This window comes from Lissotriton vulgaris, chromosome 4_1 (genome assembly GCF_964263255.1).
Source record: "Lissotriton vulgaris chromosome 4_1, aLisVul1.2, whole genome shotgun sequence".
Classification (NCBI taxonomy): Eukaryota; Metazoa; Chordata; class Amphibia; order Caudata; family Salamandridae; genus Lissotriton; species Lissotriton vulgaris.
The window spans coordinates 238579482-238600968 of NC_141691.1; the positions used below are offsets into that span (position 1 = coordinate 238579482).

At 45.9% G+C, this 21487-nt stretch overlaps 1 protein-coding gene across 3 annotated transcripts in view; it reads left to right on the forward strand.

Moving 5' to 3' along the window:
* The first annotated feature begins 8633 nt into the window (after positions 1–8633).
* RADX (RPA1 related single stranded DNA binding protein, X-linked) overlaps positions 8634–21487 on the forward strand; it is a 228033-nt gene continuing 215179 nt past the window's right edge. For 2 of the 3 annotated variants that reach the window (XM_086918578.1, XM_086918576.1), the window contains exon 1: positions 8667–9450. In XM_086918578.1, coding sequence (XP_086774704.1) covers positions 8832–9450 — 619 coding nt within the window. In that variant the 5' untranslated portion in view covers positions 8667–8831. Of the gene's footprint in view, positions 9451–21487 lie in introns of all 3 variants that reach the window. The other variant, XM_086918577.1, reaches the window with a different exon arrangement.

Below are 21487 nucleotides of genomic sequence, written 5' to 3' on the forward strand. Positions count from 1 at the left end.
GGTCATTCCCCAGTAGACAATCTACAGGTAGGTTGTCTGTCACTGCCACTCTCATGGGCCCTGTGACATTACCCCAACTGAGCTCGACTACTGCCATGGGATGCCTTCTTTTCACTCCATGAACATCTGTCACCTGATAACTAAAACCAGGGGTCAGTTGAGCAGAGGGGACCAGATGGTCAATCACCATGGTGATGCTGGCCCCTGTGTCTCTGAATGCCTCAACTTTCTGACCATTGATAATGGGCTCTTGTCTATACTTTCCCAAAGTGTGGGAACCAGTAGTGAAGTTGGCAAACCCCATGCCAGTCTCACAGAAAAGAGTTGTGTCAGGGGATCTGGCTAGGCCATGATCCACCTGGTTTCCCAAGGCAATGCCCACCACATTCTTGGGGGCACTCCCACCACCTGGGGGATTACCATTAGTGGTAACAGGAGGTCTGGGAGTAGTACCTGGGGGTATGTTCTCCTTATTGCTATTTTTAGGGCAACTGCTATCAGTTTTCCAGTGGCCCATCTGTTTACAGGCATGGCAATAAGGCGTTTTCTGTTCTGAAGGGGTGTTCTGGGACCCACCACCCTTGTTGGAGTTTTGGGGCCCTTGGGAAGTCTTCTCTGTAGATTTATCCCCACCCTTCTCTTGAGGCTTGTTAGTCTCTGTCTTTTGGTTGCCACCCTGGTTCTTAGGCCTAATCCTGGTTCTGACCCATTTGTCTGCCATCCTACCCAATTCTTGGGGGGTGGCCAGAGCAGAGTCAACCAGGTGCTGATGCAGAAGCTGATTTTGACAATTATTTAGGATTTGCTCTCTCATGATGAGATTGTACAATCCTGTGTAATCAGTAACCTTACTGCCCAGCAACCAGCCCTCCAAAGCCTTAGTGGCACAATCCACAAAGTCAGACCAATCCTGAGACTGAGTTTTCTGGGTATCAACCTGTACTGCTCAGTGGTTAAGCCAAACCCATCTATGAGGGTGTTTTTCAGGACTTGGTAATTGTTAGCATCCTCAGCTCTAGTAGTGAGGAGCTTATCTCTACCTTTGCCTTCAAAGGAGAGCCACAAGACAGCTGCCCACTGACTCTGGGGGACGCACTGGACAGTGCAGGCCCTCTCCAAAGCAGTTATCCATTTGTGGATATCATCCCCTTGTTTAAAGGGGGGCACTATCTTACTCAGGTGTCTAGTGTCTAAACTCCTGTCCTTTTCTCTAGGTAAAATGCTGCCACCAGTGGGGTCTGCCCCACTCAATTTCTGCTCTCTAGCAGAGGCAAGTCTTTCTTTGGCCAGGGCAAGTTCTTCCCTTTCAATCCTCAGATTGACTTCCCTCATCTTTGCTTCATGCTCTCTTCTCTGAGGGGATGTCATCCCTCTGTGAGAAGAGGTCTGAGAGCCATTGGTTCGAATGGATCTGTTAGAACCTCTGGATAGAGACCTAACTCGTCCATTCCCAATGTTAAGTCTGCCTGAGAGTGGCCCTGGGGGTCCCCCAAATCCATTCTCATGCCTACTTAAGTTGGTCCTGGTGAGTCTACTGACTTCTACCTGACCCTAGTCTGCCTCATCCCCTGACACTTCCTGATCCTCCTCCTCTCCTTCACTAACTGTTCCATTGAGATGGAGGTCAGGGTCCCCAAGGGTTCCCTCTAAGGGGGCATGTTCCCATCTGGATTAGAAGGGTCTGTGTTAGCAGTCCTTCTGGCATCATAAGTCTCTAAGAGACCAATCAGAAATGGGATTGTAGGGCTAGAACCCTGTTTTAGCTTCCTGGAGGTACACACTTGTCTCATCTCCTGGAAGCTAAGAGCTGCATATCTTGAAGTGACCTGTGGAGGGTCGACTGACACAAGGGGGGCCTCTGAGTTCCCTCCTTTGTCTGACATGCTTTTCTAGTGAGGTGTAAGTGGTGCACTTACCTACACTATTTGTTTGCCTAATAATCCCTTGCTAAGAGTTGTAGTCAGGGTGTGCTAGGCCCTGTTGAACTGGAATCTGGGACACCTACTGAATATTTATTGCAATCAAGGGACCCTCACTGAGTCATTACTGGAAGCCAGGTATCCCTGTCTGAGCAATTTCGATAGTTTAAACTACAAAACAATATACAGATTATGGCACATTTTATTTAATTTACAATCAATTATTGAAGAAATCACTATTTTAATTTTAGTGGGAAGGGAGGAGCTTTTCTAAATTAAATTAAGGGCACCCACCGTCCATACTATGTTCTGTTTGATGCAACTGCACTGTCCCACAAATCAATCACAGAATACCAACTTACATTTTAGCCTCTTATTTCAAACTCCTTCACAGTTACAGAAAGTTTTTAAAAAATCAATTTTACATTTTGCTTTTTTATTTATAAACATTTATTAATTTGTTACCATTATTTAATTTCCTAATTCGTCGTAGACTCCCTGAGAATGCATTGATGACCCCAGGGGTTTCAGAACCATAGATTAAGAATCAGTGGTGTAGCTGGATGTTGCTTTTATTAGGCTCAATATGAATATTGGTGTGCCTAGTTGATCTTCACAGGAAAAAGGATGACTTTTTACTTGTGTTTAAATCCATAGAAACACATTGGCAGGAGGATTGCTTGACTCAAACGCAATCCATATGTACCTTGTAGAGGTTTGAAAAACAATACATATATTTGTGAAGTAATGTGATTGTTCTATAGGAAAAGTGTCAGAACCCCGTTAAGGGAGTCACGTTGAAAGCAGGAGTTACTGGGCACATACCGTGGGGGTTGAGGCCTCTCACTCCTGATGTCCAGAGGTCTGACTTATTATGGATCCTGAGCAACTTGGCCAAGTACCCATTCAGCACTTGACTCTCAGTTGTAGCAGGGGTCAAACAGTTCAAGGCTTCTCAGAGGGGAGGTAGACAAAGGGGTATGGACATAGGTTCACAACTCAAAATATGTCCAACAGCTGCAATGAATGATTGTCCAGTCAAATATGTGCATTATGAAAAATATAGTATTTATATATTAACACAAAGTAAAATACGGCATTTACAAACAATACACACAGTCCCCTGAGGTCAGGGCTCTAGTGTTTCGTAGATAAATTCCTGAATCCTATTCCCATCTCTCTAACAGCAGTGGTTATTCCACATTACATATAGGTGACTTCAGGTTAAGCCCCACTAATAGTCCGACTCAGAAGTCCCAATTTGACTTACAGCCCGATTGGCATACAGGGTCGCTGACTCACAACTAGCACACAGGTGATAACCCAACCTTGTTGCAAAGGTCCCAGCTTTGCAGTGGCCCTCCTCTAGCATACAGGGGTCACCAACTTTTACCTGCATGTAAGCAAGAACCCAATTGATGCAGGAGCTGTCTCTTCACACCTCGTTACAGGGATCCAATCACCAGGTTCTCTCACTGGACATCGCTTCTCTCCCTGACAGAGAACACTGATCTTGGCAACCAGGAGGGCGCTTGTACTCCAGACTCCAGAGACAAGTGGTCTACACCCAGCACATATTTACCACACAGACATTGCACAAAACTTCACACCAAACCAATGTAGCCCAAAAGAGAATTTAGAATACTGGAGCGGAACTTAAATTCAGTGAGCATGTAGGCCTCACTCCAGTGACACAGTTAAAAAGGACCTGTTCGCTGAGTGAGGTGCAAGGGGCGAGGGCCTGCCTCCCGAGGGCTAAATCCCCGGGGAGTGATGGCTTCCCCCCTGAATTCTATCAGGCATTTGGGGATACCCTTGCCCGTCTCCTCCTACAGGTGTATCTTGAGGCCTTTGAATGTGAAACCCTTCCGCCAAGTATGAACCAGGGCGAAATGGGGGGAGATAGGTGTGATCCTGGGGCGTACCGCCCCATAACCATGATAAACACGGACGCGAAGATTTTGACCAAACTCTTAGCGGCCCGGCTGGCACCACATATGGCCCACCTTGTACACCCGGACCAGTGTGGTTTTATCCCGGGGCGCAACACTGCCATGACCCTACGGTGGTTGAATCGCATTCTACATGAGGTACGTGATAGGGAGGAGCAGATGGTCATAGTGTTGATCGATCTAGCTAAAGCGTTCGACACTGTTGACTGGGGGTACCTGCTGGTGGTCCTCTGTGTGATGGGGATGGGCCCCAACTTCTGCCGTTGGGTCCGCATACTGTATGGGGCCCCCGTGCCAGGGTGAGATGGGTGCGGCACGATCGGAGGAATGGCAGTTGGGACGGGGTACGAGGCAGGGGTGCCCCCTCTTGCCTCTCCTCTTTGCCCAGGCAATAGAGCCGTTGGCAATTCGAGTCCGAACGGAAATGGCACAGTGGGGTATTCTAGTAGGTGACACTTGTAACGTGGTATCCTTATATGCGGACGATGCCCTCTTTTATTTAATGGCCCACGGGAGTCGATGCCCATTCTTCTGCAGCACCTGGACCGCTTCGGACTGGCTTCGGGTCTGAAAATCAATCGTGGCAAGTCCCTGATCTTCCTTCTGGCGGGTTACGGCTCTGGACCACTAATGGACCTGCCGAGCCTTGGGCTGCGCTGGGAACAGGAGGCATTCCGGTATCTCGGAATTCAGGTGGCCCGACAGATGCACAGTTGATAGCCCGGAACGTCGATAGGATTCTTACGTCCCTACAACAATCGGTGTCCTTTTGGAACACCCTGCCGCTCTCCCTTATGGGACGGCTAGCCGTCGCGAAGATGGTAATGCTCCCCAGGATGCTTTACGTCCTCCAGAACTCGTTGTGCCCTCTCCCCCGCGAGTATTCCGCACACTTAATACGCTCCTCACGTCTCTACTTTTGGCGGCACGGCGAAGCAGGGTTGCCCTTCACACCATTGTCTGAAGCTGGGAGGAGGGTGGTCTGGAGGCGCCGAGGTTTGATTTGTACTACTAAGCGGCACAACTATTGCCGGCAGCACAGTGGTTCGCGGACGCAGATAATTGGGAGATGCAACTTCTGGCCGGTAGAGCAAATGGGCGGACGTTACAGGTCGCATTAATGCAGGGACGGGGAGCCGATGCGGCCCTACCATATGTGGTACGTCACACGGCAGGTATCTGGCAGCGGTTCATGGAGAAATACTGCGATGAGCCGCCTTCCATAGGGAGCTGCCGGTGTGGATCCTGGCCCCTATAGTCGCCATGGAGGAGCACATGTCCTTTCGGGACTGGCGGGCGGGAGGCTGTGAGACCTTGGTGACCTTTACCCCAGTGAGTCCTTCGTGTCCTTTGAAGAGGCTGAGGAGGCCTTTGGACTGGGAGTGGGGCAATATCTACACTACCGGGGCAAAAAGAGGTGGTGAAAGCGGCCTGGCCCCAATTCCCAGAAGCGCCCCCGATCTCCCATACCATGAACATCATTATTTCTTGTGGTAGAGGGCGTAGATTGATATCTTTGCTATATTCAGCCATGCGACAGGATTCAACTCCGTTGGTCCAACCTTCATGGGGGGCCGGGAAGACGGATCTCGGAGCCACCTTGGACCAGTGGCAGTGCAAGCGTATAGGGAGCCTCACACATAAGGTATCATGCAATGCACGGTTCAAGCTCGCACACTTTTAATTTCATGCACCGCACCTATCTGACTCCGGTTTCTTTGAAGCGTATTTCGGGGGATAGGGGGGACACTTGCCCCAGATATGGTGTGGAGGGGGCGGGGTTCCTACACTTGGCCTGGGACTGCACATTAGTCAGGAGCTTCTGGACGGAAGTGGTGGTACGTATAACCGCCGACACCGGCCTTCGGATAGACCGGAACCTGCTCCACTGTCTGATAGCTTTGGTCCCTAAGCCTAAGAAAAAGAACCTTTCTTATAAACTACTGCAACTAATGTTGGTCCTGGCGAGGCGTAGGGTAGCGATTACCTGGATGGGGCGGAGGGCTCCTGAGGTGCCGGTATGGCTTAGAGATGTCAAGAAATGGTCCCTGGCTGAGGAGACCCATATGCAGCGTACGTGCAGGGACGAGAAACTGCAGGACGACCTACTGGCCTGGCAGGTCATTTGTACTACGGGGCTGTCCCTGAGTGATTCGGATGGGACAAGTGATGAATTATTCACGACGGAGGGATCGGGGTCTGATGGGGAGGGAGAGGGGGAGAGGGACTGCTAGGTCTGGGGTAGTGCTCGGCTGCTTCCTCATGTTCATCTCCTGTTTATATCATGCTTTTCTCATTCCACATGGACTCAGCCGAACCTGTGATACCCGTACCCTTTAATGCCATAATGAGGTCATCGAACTGTGTGCAAGTCTTTTTTATTGATGCCAACTGCAGGGGGGAATGTTTCTATACACGTTGTATAATCAAAAAATAAAAAAGGACCTGTTCACTCCTACTGATCACTACACAATATGTTGCCAACAGTGTGCTTCTGCTGCTTAACTTCTAGCAAAAGCAGTAGCCTTTCATCACTACGAGTGTAGTGCTTTGAGTGACTCTCCTTTTCAAAAAAAGACCACAATCCGTGAAACAGCCCTATTTCATGGAGCACATACATGGTCCATGCTCGCCCATGACAACAAAAATCAGCATTAGGGATCTAAACCTCACTACATTTGGGACACTCAGGATTGCACATTCATCACCATGCAAGGAACTTTTCTATCCCAACAAGTATGATTACTTATTCGGACCAGCTGCATCTCCTCATCGCCCCTCCCCCCCCCCTCTCGCCTCAAAATGACAGGAAAGGAAAACAATGATGAACACTTTGTATTATTGTTTTATTTTTCTTGTTCTGACGAGTCCTGGGGCGGGGCCAGGGGGATGACAGGCACAGGAGGAGTGGTAATGCACTGTTGGCAGTGCGCATGACGGTTTGGCTAGCCGTCTCAGGCCGTCCAAACTGTCATGCACACTGAAGCTCTCTCCAACCCCAGTTGCATTGCGGGTTGGAGAGAGCAGGCATAGCTCCCAGTCTCCCTGGAAGAGCTATTTCCGAGCACTCTGGCCAATTCTGATGCTGCTCTCCTGTAATGAGGCTGGGAGACTGTGTCTGCAAGGAGAGAAGCGGACGAGCACGGTTTTTTTTTTTTTTTTTGTCACGTGACCCCGTACAAATCCCCCCCCCCCACTCAACACCATCTGCAACTGATTCAGACATTAATGATTTCTCGTTTGATCTTTGACTCAACCACCACTATGGCCCTGATCTATGGCGGTCTACTACCTCCCTTCGGATTACCTAGTCACCCCATCAAGAACCTTGAGAACTTGTCTTGAGTAATTGTAAATTTAACCTGTAAAATATGTTGTCTTGTCTTGAGTAATTGTAAATGTAATCTGTAAATACGTGCCCTTCTGTCTCTTATGTATCCTGCCACACCCCCATTACCCGATCCGTTACCTGTCTGTCTATGCAATGCTATGTTTTCCTGTAAAGCGCTCTGATACCCTAACAGGTCAAGTTTGCGCTCTATAAAACACAGAAAGAAAGAAATAATGATGAGGAATGGATTGAAGTGAGGGGTGACTCGTTTGGTACCATGTGCTGTGACAAATATTGTTTGGCTCAGACAATTTACATGTAGATACTGTAGAGGGAGGCTGCATTTATAGAATTAAATGAATATTCGTGAGCCTCAGAGAAAGGATGACTACTTTGTCTTTAACCCCATAGAAATACATTGGCTGGAGTGTGGCAAATTAGGTACCTTTGATGGACACGTTGCTTGACGGAGGCTAATTCCTCAGGTGCCTTGTAGAGGGAAATTATTTTTTTGAAAACCAATACAAATATTTGTGAACCAATGTGATATTCCTATTGGAGAAGTATGATTATTTATTGGGGCATGTCTCCACAGCAATGTACTTAAGTAAAGGTGATCCGCTTGGCGCTATCTATTGTGACAAAGATTGCTCAGCGTGGACAATGCATTTAGAAATAGTGTAGCGAGATGCTTTATTTGCTTAGATCTAAATAAATATTGGTAAGCCATGAGAGGAAGGATGGCTACTTAATAGTCTATAACGTCATGGGAATATAATGGCTGGAGGGAAACGTTGCTTGACTCAGACTCACTCCTCATAAACCTTGCAAAGGGATGTGGAGTATGTGAAAAACAAAAATATTTGTGAGCCAGACACTACCTTCTTTTACCACCTCAGACTGCAGGGGCCTTCAATGTTTTCTGCCATGTCTCTAAGAGCCTCACGAGTAGCCCCTTTTTTCACCACCAAATGCTACTTAGAGTCCCCCTGCAAGCGCTAGGGTTCTTAGAACATCGTCTGTTCTGTTTGTTTCTGTCGGTATAGGCCCACCGGGACATGCCTCTACAAAGTCTTTACTACCTCATGTATTTTTGTTTGCTCACAATTATCACTTTACCGTATGTAACGTAACGTATGCTTTTGCAATCTGTTGTTCGTGTAATGTTCACAGTTTGTATCATTTCTGTTCCTTTTGTGAAGCGCTCTGACGCCTTCGGGTAAAGTCCGCGCTATATAAAATTGCATAAATAAATAAAAAATAAATAAATAAATAAAAGTCACCCCCTTCCCCATGACTGAGTCTGAACGTCCGCCTCTACACAGCCAGCTAAACTGTCAACAGGCCGCGGCCCGCGAGCGGCTGGACCATTACTTCCGGGGCCTTGGATTATTTGTTATCCAATCGCAGGGCATGTGGGGCGGTAGTACTGCCTCCGAGCTCCAACCAATGTCGGGCCTGAGCGAGAAACGCTAGCTAGTTTCAAATACAGTAGCTTTCCCATGGTCGACGAGAACAAGCTGAGTTGAACGGATTGGATGTGGGAAATGTTATGGGTCCTCACCCGCACGACTGCATTTTCACTCCACTGGTGAGGTCCCCAACACTTTCAGAAAATGCGCCACCGGTATGAATATGGAGTCTGGGGTGCCTGAAAGAGTCAGGGAGGCAGCAGATGATGATATTGGTCCCCAGGGCACAGCACCGAGGCCACATTCCTGGCTAGAAAGTACATTTCTTAAAGTAACCACTTCTCCCACCCTGAGCATAACCATCGACGATCACCAACCTGTTGCCATCGTTGCTGTGGAAAGGTACTTGGCTACGATATGTACCAGCGAAAATAAGACTCCGGCAGTCTCCATGCCTCCCCGCGATGACTTCAGCTATGACCTAACCATCTCCGATGGGGTTTACCAGGAAAAGTGGCACCTGGACAATGGGTTGAACTTTCTAGTGCAGAGAAATATATTAAAATGCGGCACAGAAGTGAACATTACAAAGTGTTCCTACATATACGATGAGAGACGAATGGGTTGGGGTTTTATGTGCATCGAAGAACTTTTTTGTGGAAAGGATGGCTTACGTCCCAAGACGTTACCTTGTAGAGAAATAGAAAAGAAAAAGGACCCAAATTTGCCTCTGAAAGGGGGTATGAAACATTACCTTCCATTGTGGAATAACGAAGAACCCTATGGGGCTATATGGATCCAAAATAATATACCGGACGTCCAACTTAACTTGAACAGTAAGTGTATACGTTCGCCAGAACACTTTGGCAAAAAAAACTCTGAATACCACAACTAACCAACAGTTGTTTCTTAATTTTTCCATGTATCTAGTGTTTGAGTGCGTTACATTCTCTATTGCAGGTCAACCATCCAAGTGCTGCTCAAACCACAGGGAACATTAGTTTCTGTCTCTCTCTCTCTCAGGTAAAACATCATAGTGCTACTCAAGACCAAGGAAAACACAGGTGATATTTTCGTAAATGAATTAGTGCCCAACTTAAAAGAGTGATGTCATGCAAAGGTTCTCTTAGCAATTTGTCAGTTGGCGGAATGATAGGAATTCCTTTTTTAGGTCTCAACTAGTAGGTGTGCATGAACTGTCTCGAACCAAGACATGCTGTATCTACATTGTGGGCTTACGACCCACGTTTGCGGATTCGGCTCTAGGCGCTGGGGGTTGGCTCTGTCTGCGGGAAGCAGGTTTCAATAAATGCTGGAGTGGGGAAGGGGAGGCGGGGTGTGCAGAGGCTGCTCACGGTAATAGCACTAATGTCTGTTCCTCTGTACTGTTTGCCCAATATATGATTTGTGACTAGTGGCTGGTGTGGGTTCTCATAGGGCCGAGAGCTTAGACTCCTTGCATAAGCTTTTATTTATTAATTGTGACTTCTGTTGTACTTTCACAGACATTAACATTTTCTACATTCCTAACTTGAGGTGGCTGATTCAACAAAATAACAAGGAGAGAGCCTGAGCCAGGGATCTGGCTTGACTCCAAGAGACTACATGAGGTGTGCCTTGAAAATTTTCAGAATGTTATAATCATGCAGCAAACAATATGTTAAAATAGGATATAGTCCATTGAAAATTAAAATACGGATGTTTAACGAAAGGAAACGTTTCACCTTAGTACATCATATTAAATCACTGCAGTAAGAGGTATTTACTAAAAGTTGTAGTTTATAAAAATTGAACTTAGAAGTATTCCTGCCACCCGCCCTGGTTCCCACCCTGATGACGAAGCCATTTGTGAAAGAGCAAGTCCGTTGCCAGTATAACCTAATTGTGGCCTAGATTCTTATTGTATATGGCGCAACGTTTTAGACTAGCAAATCACGCAAAAGAGCTGTGAAACAAGTTTTAGGGAGTGAAGTTTACCACAGAATGGTCCATCTCAAGGTACCGGAAGTGGTATTCACCAGAGGAAACTGCTTCAGGCAACTTTAGGTGTCCCAGGTGTCTGGATTTAGAATTATTCAGTCCACATGGGGTGTAGCAAAAGAATATTTCTCCAGCTGAACTAAAAGGAGAACTGCCCCTCCAAACCCTTCCAAGCAAAAGAAATAGCCCATCCAACCATTTACCACTTGCTCTAAACAGGTGGTAACAGTGAACTTGTCATGGGGACCCTCGTCTACATCTACTTTATGTTCGGGATTGAAAACAAAAAACTGGTCCATTTAATTCATGCTGATTAAAGTCTGCAACTGAAATCAAAACACATATGCTAAATACCAACATTTCTAGTACAGGGTTTTCATTTCACAATTCAATGCACTCTGGCATTTGGAGTTGTTGTTTGCTTTGTTTGACTCAATTCAAATAATAGAGTTAATAAAAGTGATTATGGTAGGAAATCTCACTGCTGTGAAGTGCTGCTAGTTGTCCTTGGAGCATTCTGGTAGCCCAGACTGTGGCATACTCTAGTTGCAAAGACATGCAGGTGCTGAATTCAAATCGACATGTAAAGTGCACTATATTCAAAGAAGCAGAGGATGGAATGGGCATTCGATGTGCACCTCGTTCTTAACTATAGGAAAAGATGATATGGTGAACAAAGGCTTCCACCAACCAGTACAACTGTGTTTTTTCAAGGAGATGCCAAGGTCCGAATGGGCATTGATACTCCCCTACTTTCTCCACTTTAACGTGATAGCCGCAGACGGGTTAGATATTTAGTGTACACAAAGCCTGCATTCAACCCCCCACCGTCCTCTTCCCCAGAACTAGTTGTGTCCCCTCTTTTGTCCAAAGTCCAGATGTCTGTGCTGTCAAGTCAAATATTTTTTTCATCAAGATTGAATGACACCTATGCCAAGGGCCTGCAGTATGGAATGTGACAGTCGGTAAACCTTGCTAGCGCCACCATTTACTGCCTGCTCTTGAGTCATTGGCTTTACACTGTCTTCAGATTTGCCTTTGTCTCACTGCTATTTTCACACTCAAGTTTATACAGGCACTTCTAAAAAATAAATGTGTTTTTCTTCTTCTACCACTTCCACCTCTTGAAAGCAACAACCATTCACTTCCCATTCAGTGCAAACAAGTTTCACACTAACACCCTGAGGCTTCTGTTCCTATTGTGCTGTCTCGTTCTAGTACACTACTAGTAAATATGCAGCATACGTAACTTAATATAATTACATAAATGTGCAAAGCGCACGTTCATCCTAAGAGGTTCCTTGGTGCTGAAATAGATGCTTATTGTTATCCAACTCACTACTGTGCCAGTCACTCAGTAATGATTATCAGTACATGCTCACTTGTTCAGTGACTTTCTCAGGGCTGCCGCTCACCTCTTACTATTCCTCATGACGGTGGCAAGATTTGACTCAATCTCTTAATCCGCAGGGCGTGGTTGGACTTTCCACCCATCACGAAAGTGTCTAGTGAGTAAGAACTGATATGTGAAATGTTAACTAAGAGTAGGGCCACTTGTATTACGCACTTTTAGGGCTGCAACGTTTTCTGCACAATTATGGATGCGCTGCAGCTGCATAATCTTGCAGCATTATTTGCAGATTTTAACTAAGAATTGATTAAGATCAAACAGATTAAAAGTTACTAATAAAAACGCAGCAACACGTGTTACCGCACAGTTGAAGGCTCTTGGCAACCGTTAATTGGTCCACAATCTGTTGCTTATTGCTGTTTGTAGGGGTTATTTTGGCACTAATGTCGTGAAACCTTTGCCAGAAAATGTTAACCTGTGTAGAAATGTCAAAATAAGTAAGTAATACTATTCCAGATGTTCTGCTTTATGCAGCATACTTTGTCTTTTCTTGATACATAATGTAGTCAACCCCGCTGCATAATCTGGCCCTCCAGTGGCCCTGGCTATGAGGTAGTGCTGCCTCTTCTAAGTCACCCAAGTTTTTTTTTTTCTTTTAAACCAGATTTTATTGAGTTTTTTAAATAGTTGCATCTCATGCTTCACTTGTGCCATACAGTGCATGTGAGGTGTTATTCATATATTTCTGTTTCCCCTCAGTGACAACAGTTTTACCACCCTCTCCCACCCCTTTTCCCCCTTGAGTTGCAGCTGCTTCTGGGTAAGAGTCAGAATGTCATATAGTCGTAGAGTGGGGTCCTTCTTTTAACATCCTTGGTATTGTGCAGGCACATATGATGGGGTTAGTGTCGGGTGGTTGGCCAGCTTTCATGCTGTCAAGCCTGGCTCCCATTCCCCCCCAGTCAGGTGAAGGAGGGCTGTGAGGGGCCTGCCCTCTCCGCTTCCTGCCCAACTGCTAGTAGTTTGTCCACCAATGCATTTTCTAGTGTATGAATGCCCCGCCTTGCTTCCCTCAATAGGATACTCCCTTCTGTGCCTGCCCATTTTTAGGTTGCACATTCAAGACCTCTTGTATATACTTTAGTATATACTTATAATGTACGTATATGTACTTTGTGCGCTCTGGAGATCAGCCCTAGGACTTGTCTGCTTCCGCTTAGGGACTTTTTTTTTTCTTCTGGTCACCTCCCTCTATTTAACTGTCTTGATAGAAAATGACCAGCGGAGGTCAGTAAAATACCAGAATAGCTTTTTACTGAGAGACTTTCTTTTTTAAATTTTTGTGGCAACTGTCTCTATTTAACTTTCTTGATAGAAAACGAGAAACAGAGTTCAGTAAAATACCAGAATCACTTTAGCATTCGCTAGATTTCAGTCCATAGAAATTGTCTTCCACGAGCACTTGTATTTTCAGTGATATGACCACGAAGGCCCTGATTTTATATAAAAAACAGAGCTATGGACTATACCATTTTACCACTGGAAGGCAATATTTCTCTCCATGTGTTCCCATACCTGGCGTGTCATGCAGTTTGGTGCTTACTTTCCCTCCATATTAAACCCTTGCATGCTCACGACTGCCCTCGGCCGTCATGCGCCACGGTGGGCTTGTGCGAAGGATGGCCAGGGCCTGTTAGAATACCGCCCACTTTTAAAATCGCCTGCACAGCGCGAACATTCGCGGCGCATGCGGGTAAAAGAACAGTAGATGTTTCAGCACCCAGGCTAATGTGCTGCATAGAAAAATACATATACGGTCCCAAAGGCGAGACCGATTGCATTGCTAATACTTGTTCTAATTCCTTCTTCCATGTTCCCACCTTTGGTCCTCCGGATGAATTCCAGTTCCTGATGATTTTTCGTTTGGCCAGGACATAAGCAAGATCTTGGAATTTCCCTGCGTTTATGTTTTGTCTGTGTGTGGGTACCAACCCAATCAGCAGTGGCCTGGGGTATGTGGGATCTCTATTTCAGTGACATCTTCTACTATGTTTATTACCTCCTCCCTGAATGTGCTCAAGGTGGTGGCAGTCCCAGAACATATGCAACATGTGGGCTTCCCTTTCTCCATACCTTGGGAAACTACAGTCTCCATCGGAAACTACAGTCTCCATCTGGAAGTATCTTCTAATTCGTGTCTGGGTGAGATACGCTCTGTGAAGGAGGTAATAGTTCATTAATTTGAACCTCTCATTCCTAGACACTTTCTGAGTCCTTTCGACTATAGATCCCAGTCTGTCTTGGGGATCAGGCTTCCCAAATCCTCCTCCCACAAGCCAAAGGCTTGTTTTGTTCACGTCACCTGCTTTCTTTTTTCACTTCAATCTCTGAACGGGTTTCCAATCCTTCATATTCCATCACACAAGAAGTGGCCAGGGATTGAATGGGAGTTGACACTGTACGTTTATACATCAAAATAATGTAGCTGGACATGTAACATGTCCATCTTTCTGTCCATTCCTTTGTGCTGTTTGACTGCATGGGTGTCTGTCTGTACGTGTGCCCTCTTGTTGAGTCTCAGCACCGTGATCTCTGTGCATGGGTACCAGCATGTCTGTTCGCCAATGGATTTGATTTTAAAAATCTGTAGGTCGGTATGCTAATTTGGGGTGGTATATAAAACTGTCTGGGGGGGTACTGTTGGGTTTACGCGATGGGTTGTGGAAACTGATCAAACTCCAGCAAGTCTATGGCTTCCGGATATCAAGCTTTAAGTCAAACCCCAGGCAATTGTGTCAATGAATTCCTTTGAGAGTCTAGTCATGACCGTGTTTTAATTGGGCAGGAATTCGCAAATCCCGGATACCTAAACCTTTTGACTTAAAAGGGAAAGCACCTGCACTTCGCAGCACACGTCAATTCTTCTAATGGGAGAGAACCGGCGCTTCTAAGTAGCACTATAGATAATATAATATTTTATTTTTTCAATTTAAAGCACCATCATCAGTGTGGTTTCTTGCTGGATGACTTCACGTCGTCAGAGTAATACATCAAGTTCCGGGCTATTGGTTGTTTTCAGGTGCGTTAGTCCAATTGTTTAACCGCATGCGCGCTAGCGGGTTTTCCCCCTGCGCGCTGAGAATTCGAAAATCGCGCGTTACGTGACAAAGCCAGCTCGTCATGCGCGCAGCGCAGGTAACGCCCATTACGAGCTGGCTTTGTCACCAGCATCGAAGGGGTTAAGTTGATATGAGCCAGTGCTACAGTTCTACAATGCATGAGACTAATAAAAGAAAGATCGGGGAGAGAAATACTGTCCCTGCTAAAACTGAGTTATCTCGCACCATTTATCAACTCTTAACCACAGGCATCGGGGTCATGTTGCTAGTGTGTGCAGCAAATTTAACAGCAGGCGGTGTCCGTTTAAATAGGAAAGTAAAGCATAGGTAATATGTAGGGGCAGCTTCAGGGCAGTGCGACTGTTGGCACTCTGCCAGGGCTCCGAATTTTAAAATCTATTTTGGATGTAAAAGCACCTGCTGCAGAGTTCCTTGCCTTCAGCATTGTTGAGGCAACATAAAATTGGCAAGCTATCTCCGGTGAAATCCCAATTGGTTTCTATATCAGCTGGCGTGTGGGCCTAATACTGGGTTTTTATTGTACCAAACATCTGACCCGAACTATTTTAAACGAGTTCGCTTTAAGGTAGTCAGAGACATTACTAAATTATGGCGTGAAATTTGCAAAACCTACCAGTACCCAACTTGCACCAATATACGCTGTTATGGGGGAACCCTCTGTTTCCCAATATATTTAACGATTATAATGGGAAAGAATGGTAAATCAAGGGCATAACTCTGGTGGGTCAGCTGTATGATAATCTGGGTTTTCAAACTTTTTTTTCACTAAAAGAAGAATGTGATCTTTCATACACCCACTTTTTTACATATTTGCAAGTTAGGGACTACTTCACTCGAGGTCTGGGACTATCTGTGCTGTCCAGCTCATGTGAAATCTTGTCTATACTTGTTGGTACCAGAGGGCGAGGAGCTATCGGTTACATTTATCAAAAACTCATCGGGCAGTTGGTGACGATGGTCTACAAATTGCAGCCAAAATTAGCCAGCTCTTTGGGCTTGATATTTCTAAGGAGGAAATACAACGGTCTCTTCAGACCATTGATTCATCTGTATCGTCCGTCAATTTAAAATTAGAGCAGCATAGATTTATTTTTATGCTGTATTACATTCCCGAGCAAATTTCTAAATGAGCTAATAATTTAACCGCTGCTGATACTAAATGTCATGAATTCGCTGCTGATCTAAGCCATGTTTTTTACCTGCCCTCGGATTTCTGGTCTAACATCGCTCTGGCTTTTTCAACCTGGGTCGGCTACGATTGCCCGGTCTCGGGAAAAGAGTTGCTGCTGGGACTTTTCACTGACTCTGAGTGCTTTACGAAACCCAAAGCCTCCATTATCGCCTCTTGCGCTTGTCTTTTTATAGCCCGCTCCTGGATACATGCCACACCTCCAGTATTAACAAATGTTGGTCTCTGATGATGGAAACTGCATTGGCAAAAGCTAGAGGCCCCCGATCTTTGTTAAAATTGAATGGGGTTTGGTCCTGTCTGCAGTGGGACTAATGATTGTACGTATTCTCTTATTTCTTTCGCTCTTTTTTTCTCTTTGCTTTTTTCCCCTTTGTTTTTCTTTTTTTTTTCTTTCCCTTTTTTCTTTCCTTTTTTCCTTTCTTCATAAATGCTCCTCTATGCTCTGCACAATCATTTATATTGATGTATTTGTATTTCCAAATGTTGCCTTATATTTACTCATGTTTATTTATTTCTTTGTGGCAATTGAAAAAAATAAAATAAAAAAGAATAATGGCCCTGCTGTAGAGAGATGGAATTTTGTCCAGTGGAAGTTTTGGCTTTTCCTAAAGTGGTGCAGAGGGCTAACATACCTGTTGCAAATCAAGTATACCATGCAGATCACCACAGTGCATTTATTGTAGACCCTGCAGCAGGTTACTGCTTTTGTCAGCGAGATGCTTTTGTTAATTGCAGTTTATACGTTTCAATCGTATAATATTATAGTTAGCTATTAAATGCCATCAAATAACTGCATGTAAACTGCAAGGTATTGGCAGGGCCACAGGAATTAAGCGGCAGAGGAGGGCTGAGTAAATTATGTAGCAGGCAAATTATGTGGTATAATATGGCAGGTATTGTGATAGGATTCATTATTTTGTCATTTGTACACTAGTAAACACTGTCTGGACATTGTTTGCAGCTAAAGAGTACTGGCTTAATGCCCAAATATAGCAATAAGCAACAGAAATGTGACGACTCTACCTTTGCAAATGGCCTTCCACTGCATGGCAACATGTGTTGCTGCATTTGTAGTAATGTTTGAACTGTTTGAGCTAGAAGATAATGCATTAAATAAGGAAATGTGTGGCAAGTACAGCAAATCCTATAATATTGTGAAAAATGCCACACAAGTGTATAACTCCAGTGGCCCTGGCTGCAGATTAGAGCATTGTGATTTTTTTTCTTGTATCTTTCATTATCCTATTGTTGCTAAAAGCAGGTTCATTTGGGTAGAAATTGATTCTTATTTGTAAAATCAATTCCTAACCACTATGTTAGGTTTTACATCGTGAGTTTGTGCTTCTCCAGACCAAGCACTCTTAAACATACTGCCTACCAGTATGGATGACATGTGGCACCTGCACCCTGTAGTCCTCTTTGTCTTTATGTAACATTTACCAAAGACTTATTTACATTCGTATGATTCATTGTCACTGTACAATGTGTGTGAGATGTAAAGGTCTCTGAAACCATACTCTGATTAAGTAGAGCTATAAATAAAAAGAAATGCACATGAGAGAGTAGTTGTGGAGACTTGAGGGGCACTGTTGGAGGGTAGTAGTGAGGGAATTTGTGTAGAATGAGGTCATTGGGGGAGCGCCAACAAGCATTGCAGCACCGGGCTCCAACCGAGCTAACGCCGGCACTGGTAATATGTAAACAACCTACACTCGCAATCCATTGAGGGCTTCATTTTTTGTTGTTGTTGCATGAACACTGAGAGCACACATATTAAAGCAGTCTCTTTTGGCAGTGTAAAGTCGCCAGCGCACCCCATATACGACGGGACACAGCGTGAGGGTTAATGCGTTTATTCTTTTCTTTCTCTCTGAGCGCGCCGAGCCGGTAAAGCGTCCGGGCTCTGGCACTCGCGCCTCTCAATGTGGATGCGCGCGCATCCACAAAATGGCCGGAGGCGCGTCGCGTCATCACGCGACGTGCGTCAGCTAGAGCGCTGACACTACATATCTCCCTTTTTTCCAAACAATAGAACAAACATAAAACTTACAGTCCGCTGCTCATATCATAGTCCTGGAACTTGGATGGTCTCACCACCGCTCTCCCCCTACGGGTCTGTCTTACCGGGGTAGCCGTGGCTTACCTCTCATGAGTCTCTGCGCCACCTCCTCTATTGTTCAGTGCAGCTGGGCTCTCCATTGACCTTCTTGTATTCATCTCCTTCTCCATCCCGGGGCTACCTCTGTTGCTTTGCTCCTCGTCGACTTCTCCTCTTCCCATGTCCATCTCCAAGTCAAATGGTTCATTTCCTGCATTGGGCTACATCGCCCCTTCCGGCTCCAGCTCATCTTGGCTCCACTGTAGTACTTTATTGCATCTCGCCATGCGGTCCTGAGACCATATGTTGCCATCGCTTAACAAGGCAGCTCTATCATACACCTCTTTGACCTGGAGGGGTCTACTGTATTTGCTGTCCCCTTTCCTTTGCATTACCGCCAACTTAACTCGCACCCATTCACCTTCCTCTAATCCAGTGTCCTTCACATTCCTTCGCATGTTGTAGTATTTGGTATAAACGGCTTGTGCTTTCTCCAAATTCGCCTGAACCACTGCGGGGGACCATTTGCTGGTTATTGTTTTCTCCTTCCACGCTCGGTTTTCCTTCGTGAAGGGGTCACGGCCCCATAGAATTTGGAAGGGGCTATACCCTGTTTCAGTGGGGGTGATTCTGTACGCCCATATCATTTGCCATATTTCTTTCTCCCAGTCCTTGTCATTCGTTATCGCCGCATGCACAGAACCCATCACCACCCGGTTGAAGCGTTCTACTAGTCCATTTCCGGATGGGTGGTATATAGAGGTGTGTTTGGAGAGGATACCATTCCTCTCCATGAACTTGGTCCATTTTTCTGAGGTAAACTGAGGGCCGTTGTCCCTCAGGATAGATTTGGGAATGCCCTCTCTCACAAACGTGTCCCTCAAAAACCTCAGACTTGTCTCTGTGTCCATTACTTTTTCCACTTTTTCTTCGGGCCATTTCGAGTACCTGTCTATGAGGATACACATACTTTTGGGTTCCTTGTCCGTCCAAGATCGCGCCTAGGTTATCGATGGATAACTCTTCCCACTGGTTCTTTGGGGAGTCAAATCTTCCCAGTGCCGGTCTTAGTGGCTTGAGCGTTTTGTCCGCTCCTTGGCACTGTGTACATTCCCTGACATAACGTTCAGCTTGCAGGTCCATGCCTGGCCACCAGTATCCTTGTTTAGTCAGCAGTTTTGTCTTTCCGATTCCCAAATGACCTTCATGGAGTATCGCCAATAGTTTTGGGACTATTCGTGCTGGGGAAATGACCTTGTCCCCCCTGTATACGAACACTCCTTGATCGTCCATTGACAATTCTTCCCTGACCTCGTAGTACTTCCGTAGATTTTCACTAAGGTGCTTCTTTTCTGGCCAGTCATTTACTATGCATTCCTTCACCTCCTGCATGGCCTGATCTTCTTTGTAGGCTTCATTCCACTCCTGGTTGCTAATGACCCTCTCCTGGTCATCCATCAAGGCTACCATTTCCTCACCGCCTACTTTGTCTTCTTCTTCGGGTTCCATGGCTGCCGCCCTACTCAAATAGTCTGCCACTTTGTTCCGACTGCCCGGAATATATTCAACATCATATCGAAATTCCAGCAGCTTCAAAGTCATTTTCGAAATCCTGGGGGTGGCACTGGCGTGCCCACTGGAGGTAAGTACCGTCACCAATGGTTTATGATCCGTCTTCAACTGAAACCGTGTACCCCACAGAAATTGTCGGAATCTTGTCATCGCCCACACTTCGGCCAACATTTCTTTTTCAATTACACTGAACTTTTTTTCCGGTCACTCAGTGTGCGAGATGCGAAACTCAGTGTCTCCACCACTCCTTGTACTCGGTCCTGCATTAACACAGCGCCCAATCCTTTATCACTGGCGTCTGTCGTGAGCACTGTACTTCCTTGGGGATCATATCCTTGCAGGGGTATGGCCCCTACAACGTCTTTCTTTATGCTTTCGAACTCCCTTTGTGCCTCTTTCGTCCAGCAGAACATAGTCTTTTCTCTCGTTAATTGTCTCATGTGGCGGGTCTTTGTTGCGAAATGCTGAACAAATTTGCTATAGTATTCTGCCATTCCTAAAAAGGACCTGACCTCTTCCTTGCTGGTGGGTGGTGGTGCGTCACAAATCGCCTTTACATTCTCAGTCTTGGGCGTGATTCCTTGCACTCCAATTTCGTGTCCTAAGTAGGTCACTGATTCCATGCCTAGGCGGCACTTTTCCCACTCTGCGGTTAGGCCTCTTTCTTCCAACACCCTCAGTACTTTGGTTAGTTTTGCATCGTGGTCCAACCTGTCTCGCCCCATCACTAGGATATCATCCTGGAAGTACTGGATGCCGTCCATATTCTTAAACAGTTGGTGCATCAATTTCTGAAACACCGCTGCCGCCGATGCCAGTCCGAACGGCATGCGACGGAACTGGTAACACCCGAAGGGGGTGATGAATGACGCCAACCTTCTGCTCTCCGGGTGCAACGCGATCTGGTGGTATGCTGAGGTTAAGTCAATGGTGGAGTACCACTTAATTCCTCTTGTTTTGGCCAACATCTCTTCGATCCTTGGTAAGGGGAACTTCTCCACTACAATGTTTTTATTTAGTTCGCGTAGGTCTACGCATAGCCTGACCTTTCCGTTGGCTTTCATTACCACTACTAATGGTGCCAACCATTCAGCGCACGTGATTGGTTCGATTTTGCCCCGTTTCTCCAACTCTTGCAGTTCTTCCTGCACCGCCTCTCTCACTGCGAGGGGCACATTTCTCACCTTGTGAGACACTGGTACTGCTCCTGCCTTGAATACAATTTTGTGTGCAAACTTCTCGAGTCTTCCCACTGTGCCTCCAAATACCTTGGGGTACTCTCTTCCATTTGTCCAGGTCCGGCCAACCCTCAGGCCCGGTGAGTAAGATCTGAACTTTACCCCCCGGGTCCAGTTTGATGCCCAGGTCACCCTGGTCCAACCATCCTAGCACCGATGGTCCTTTTTCATATATGTACAGTTTGCAGTTGGCACTGCGTCCTCTGAATTCAAACTTTAATGGCCTGAACCCTACCATGGGTATGCGATCTCCATTGTACATGACGGGCCTTATGTCCAGTCGCTCAAGTTCTGGGCCTAAA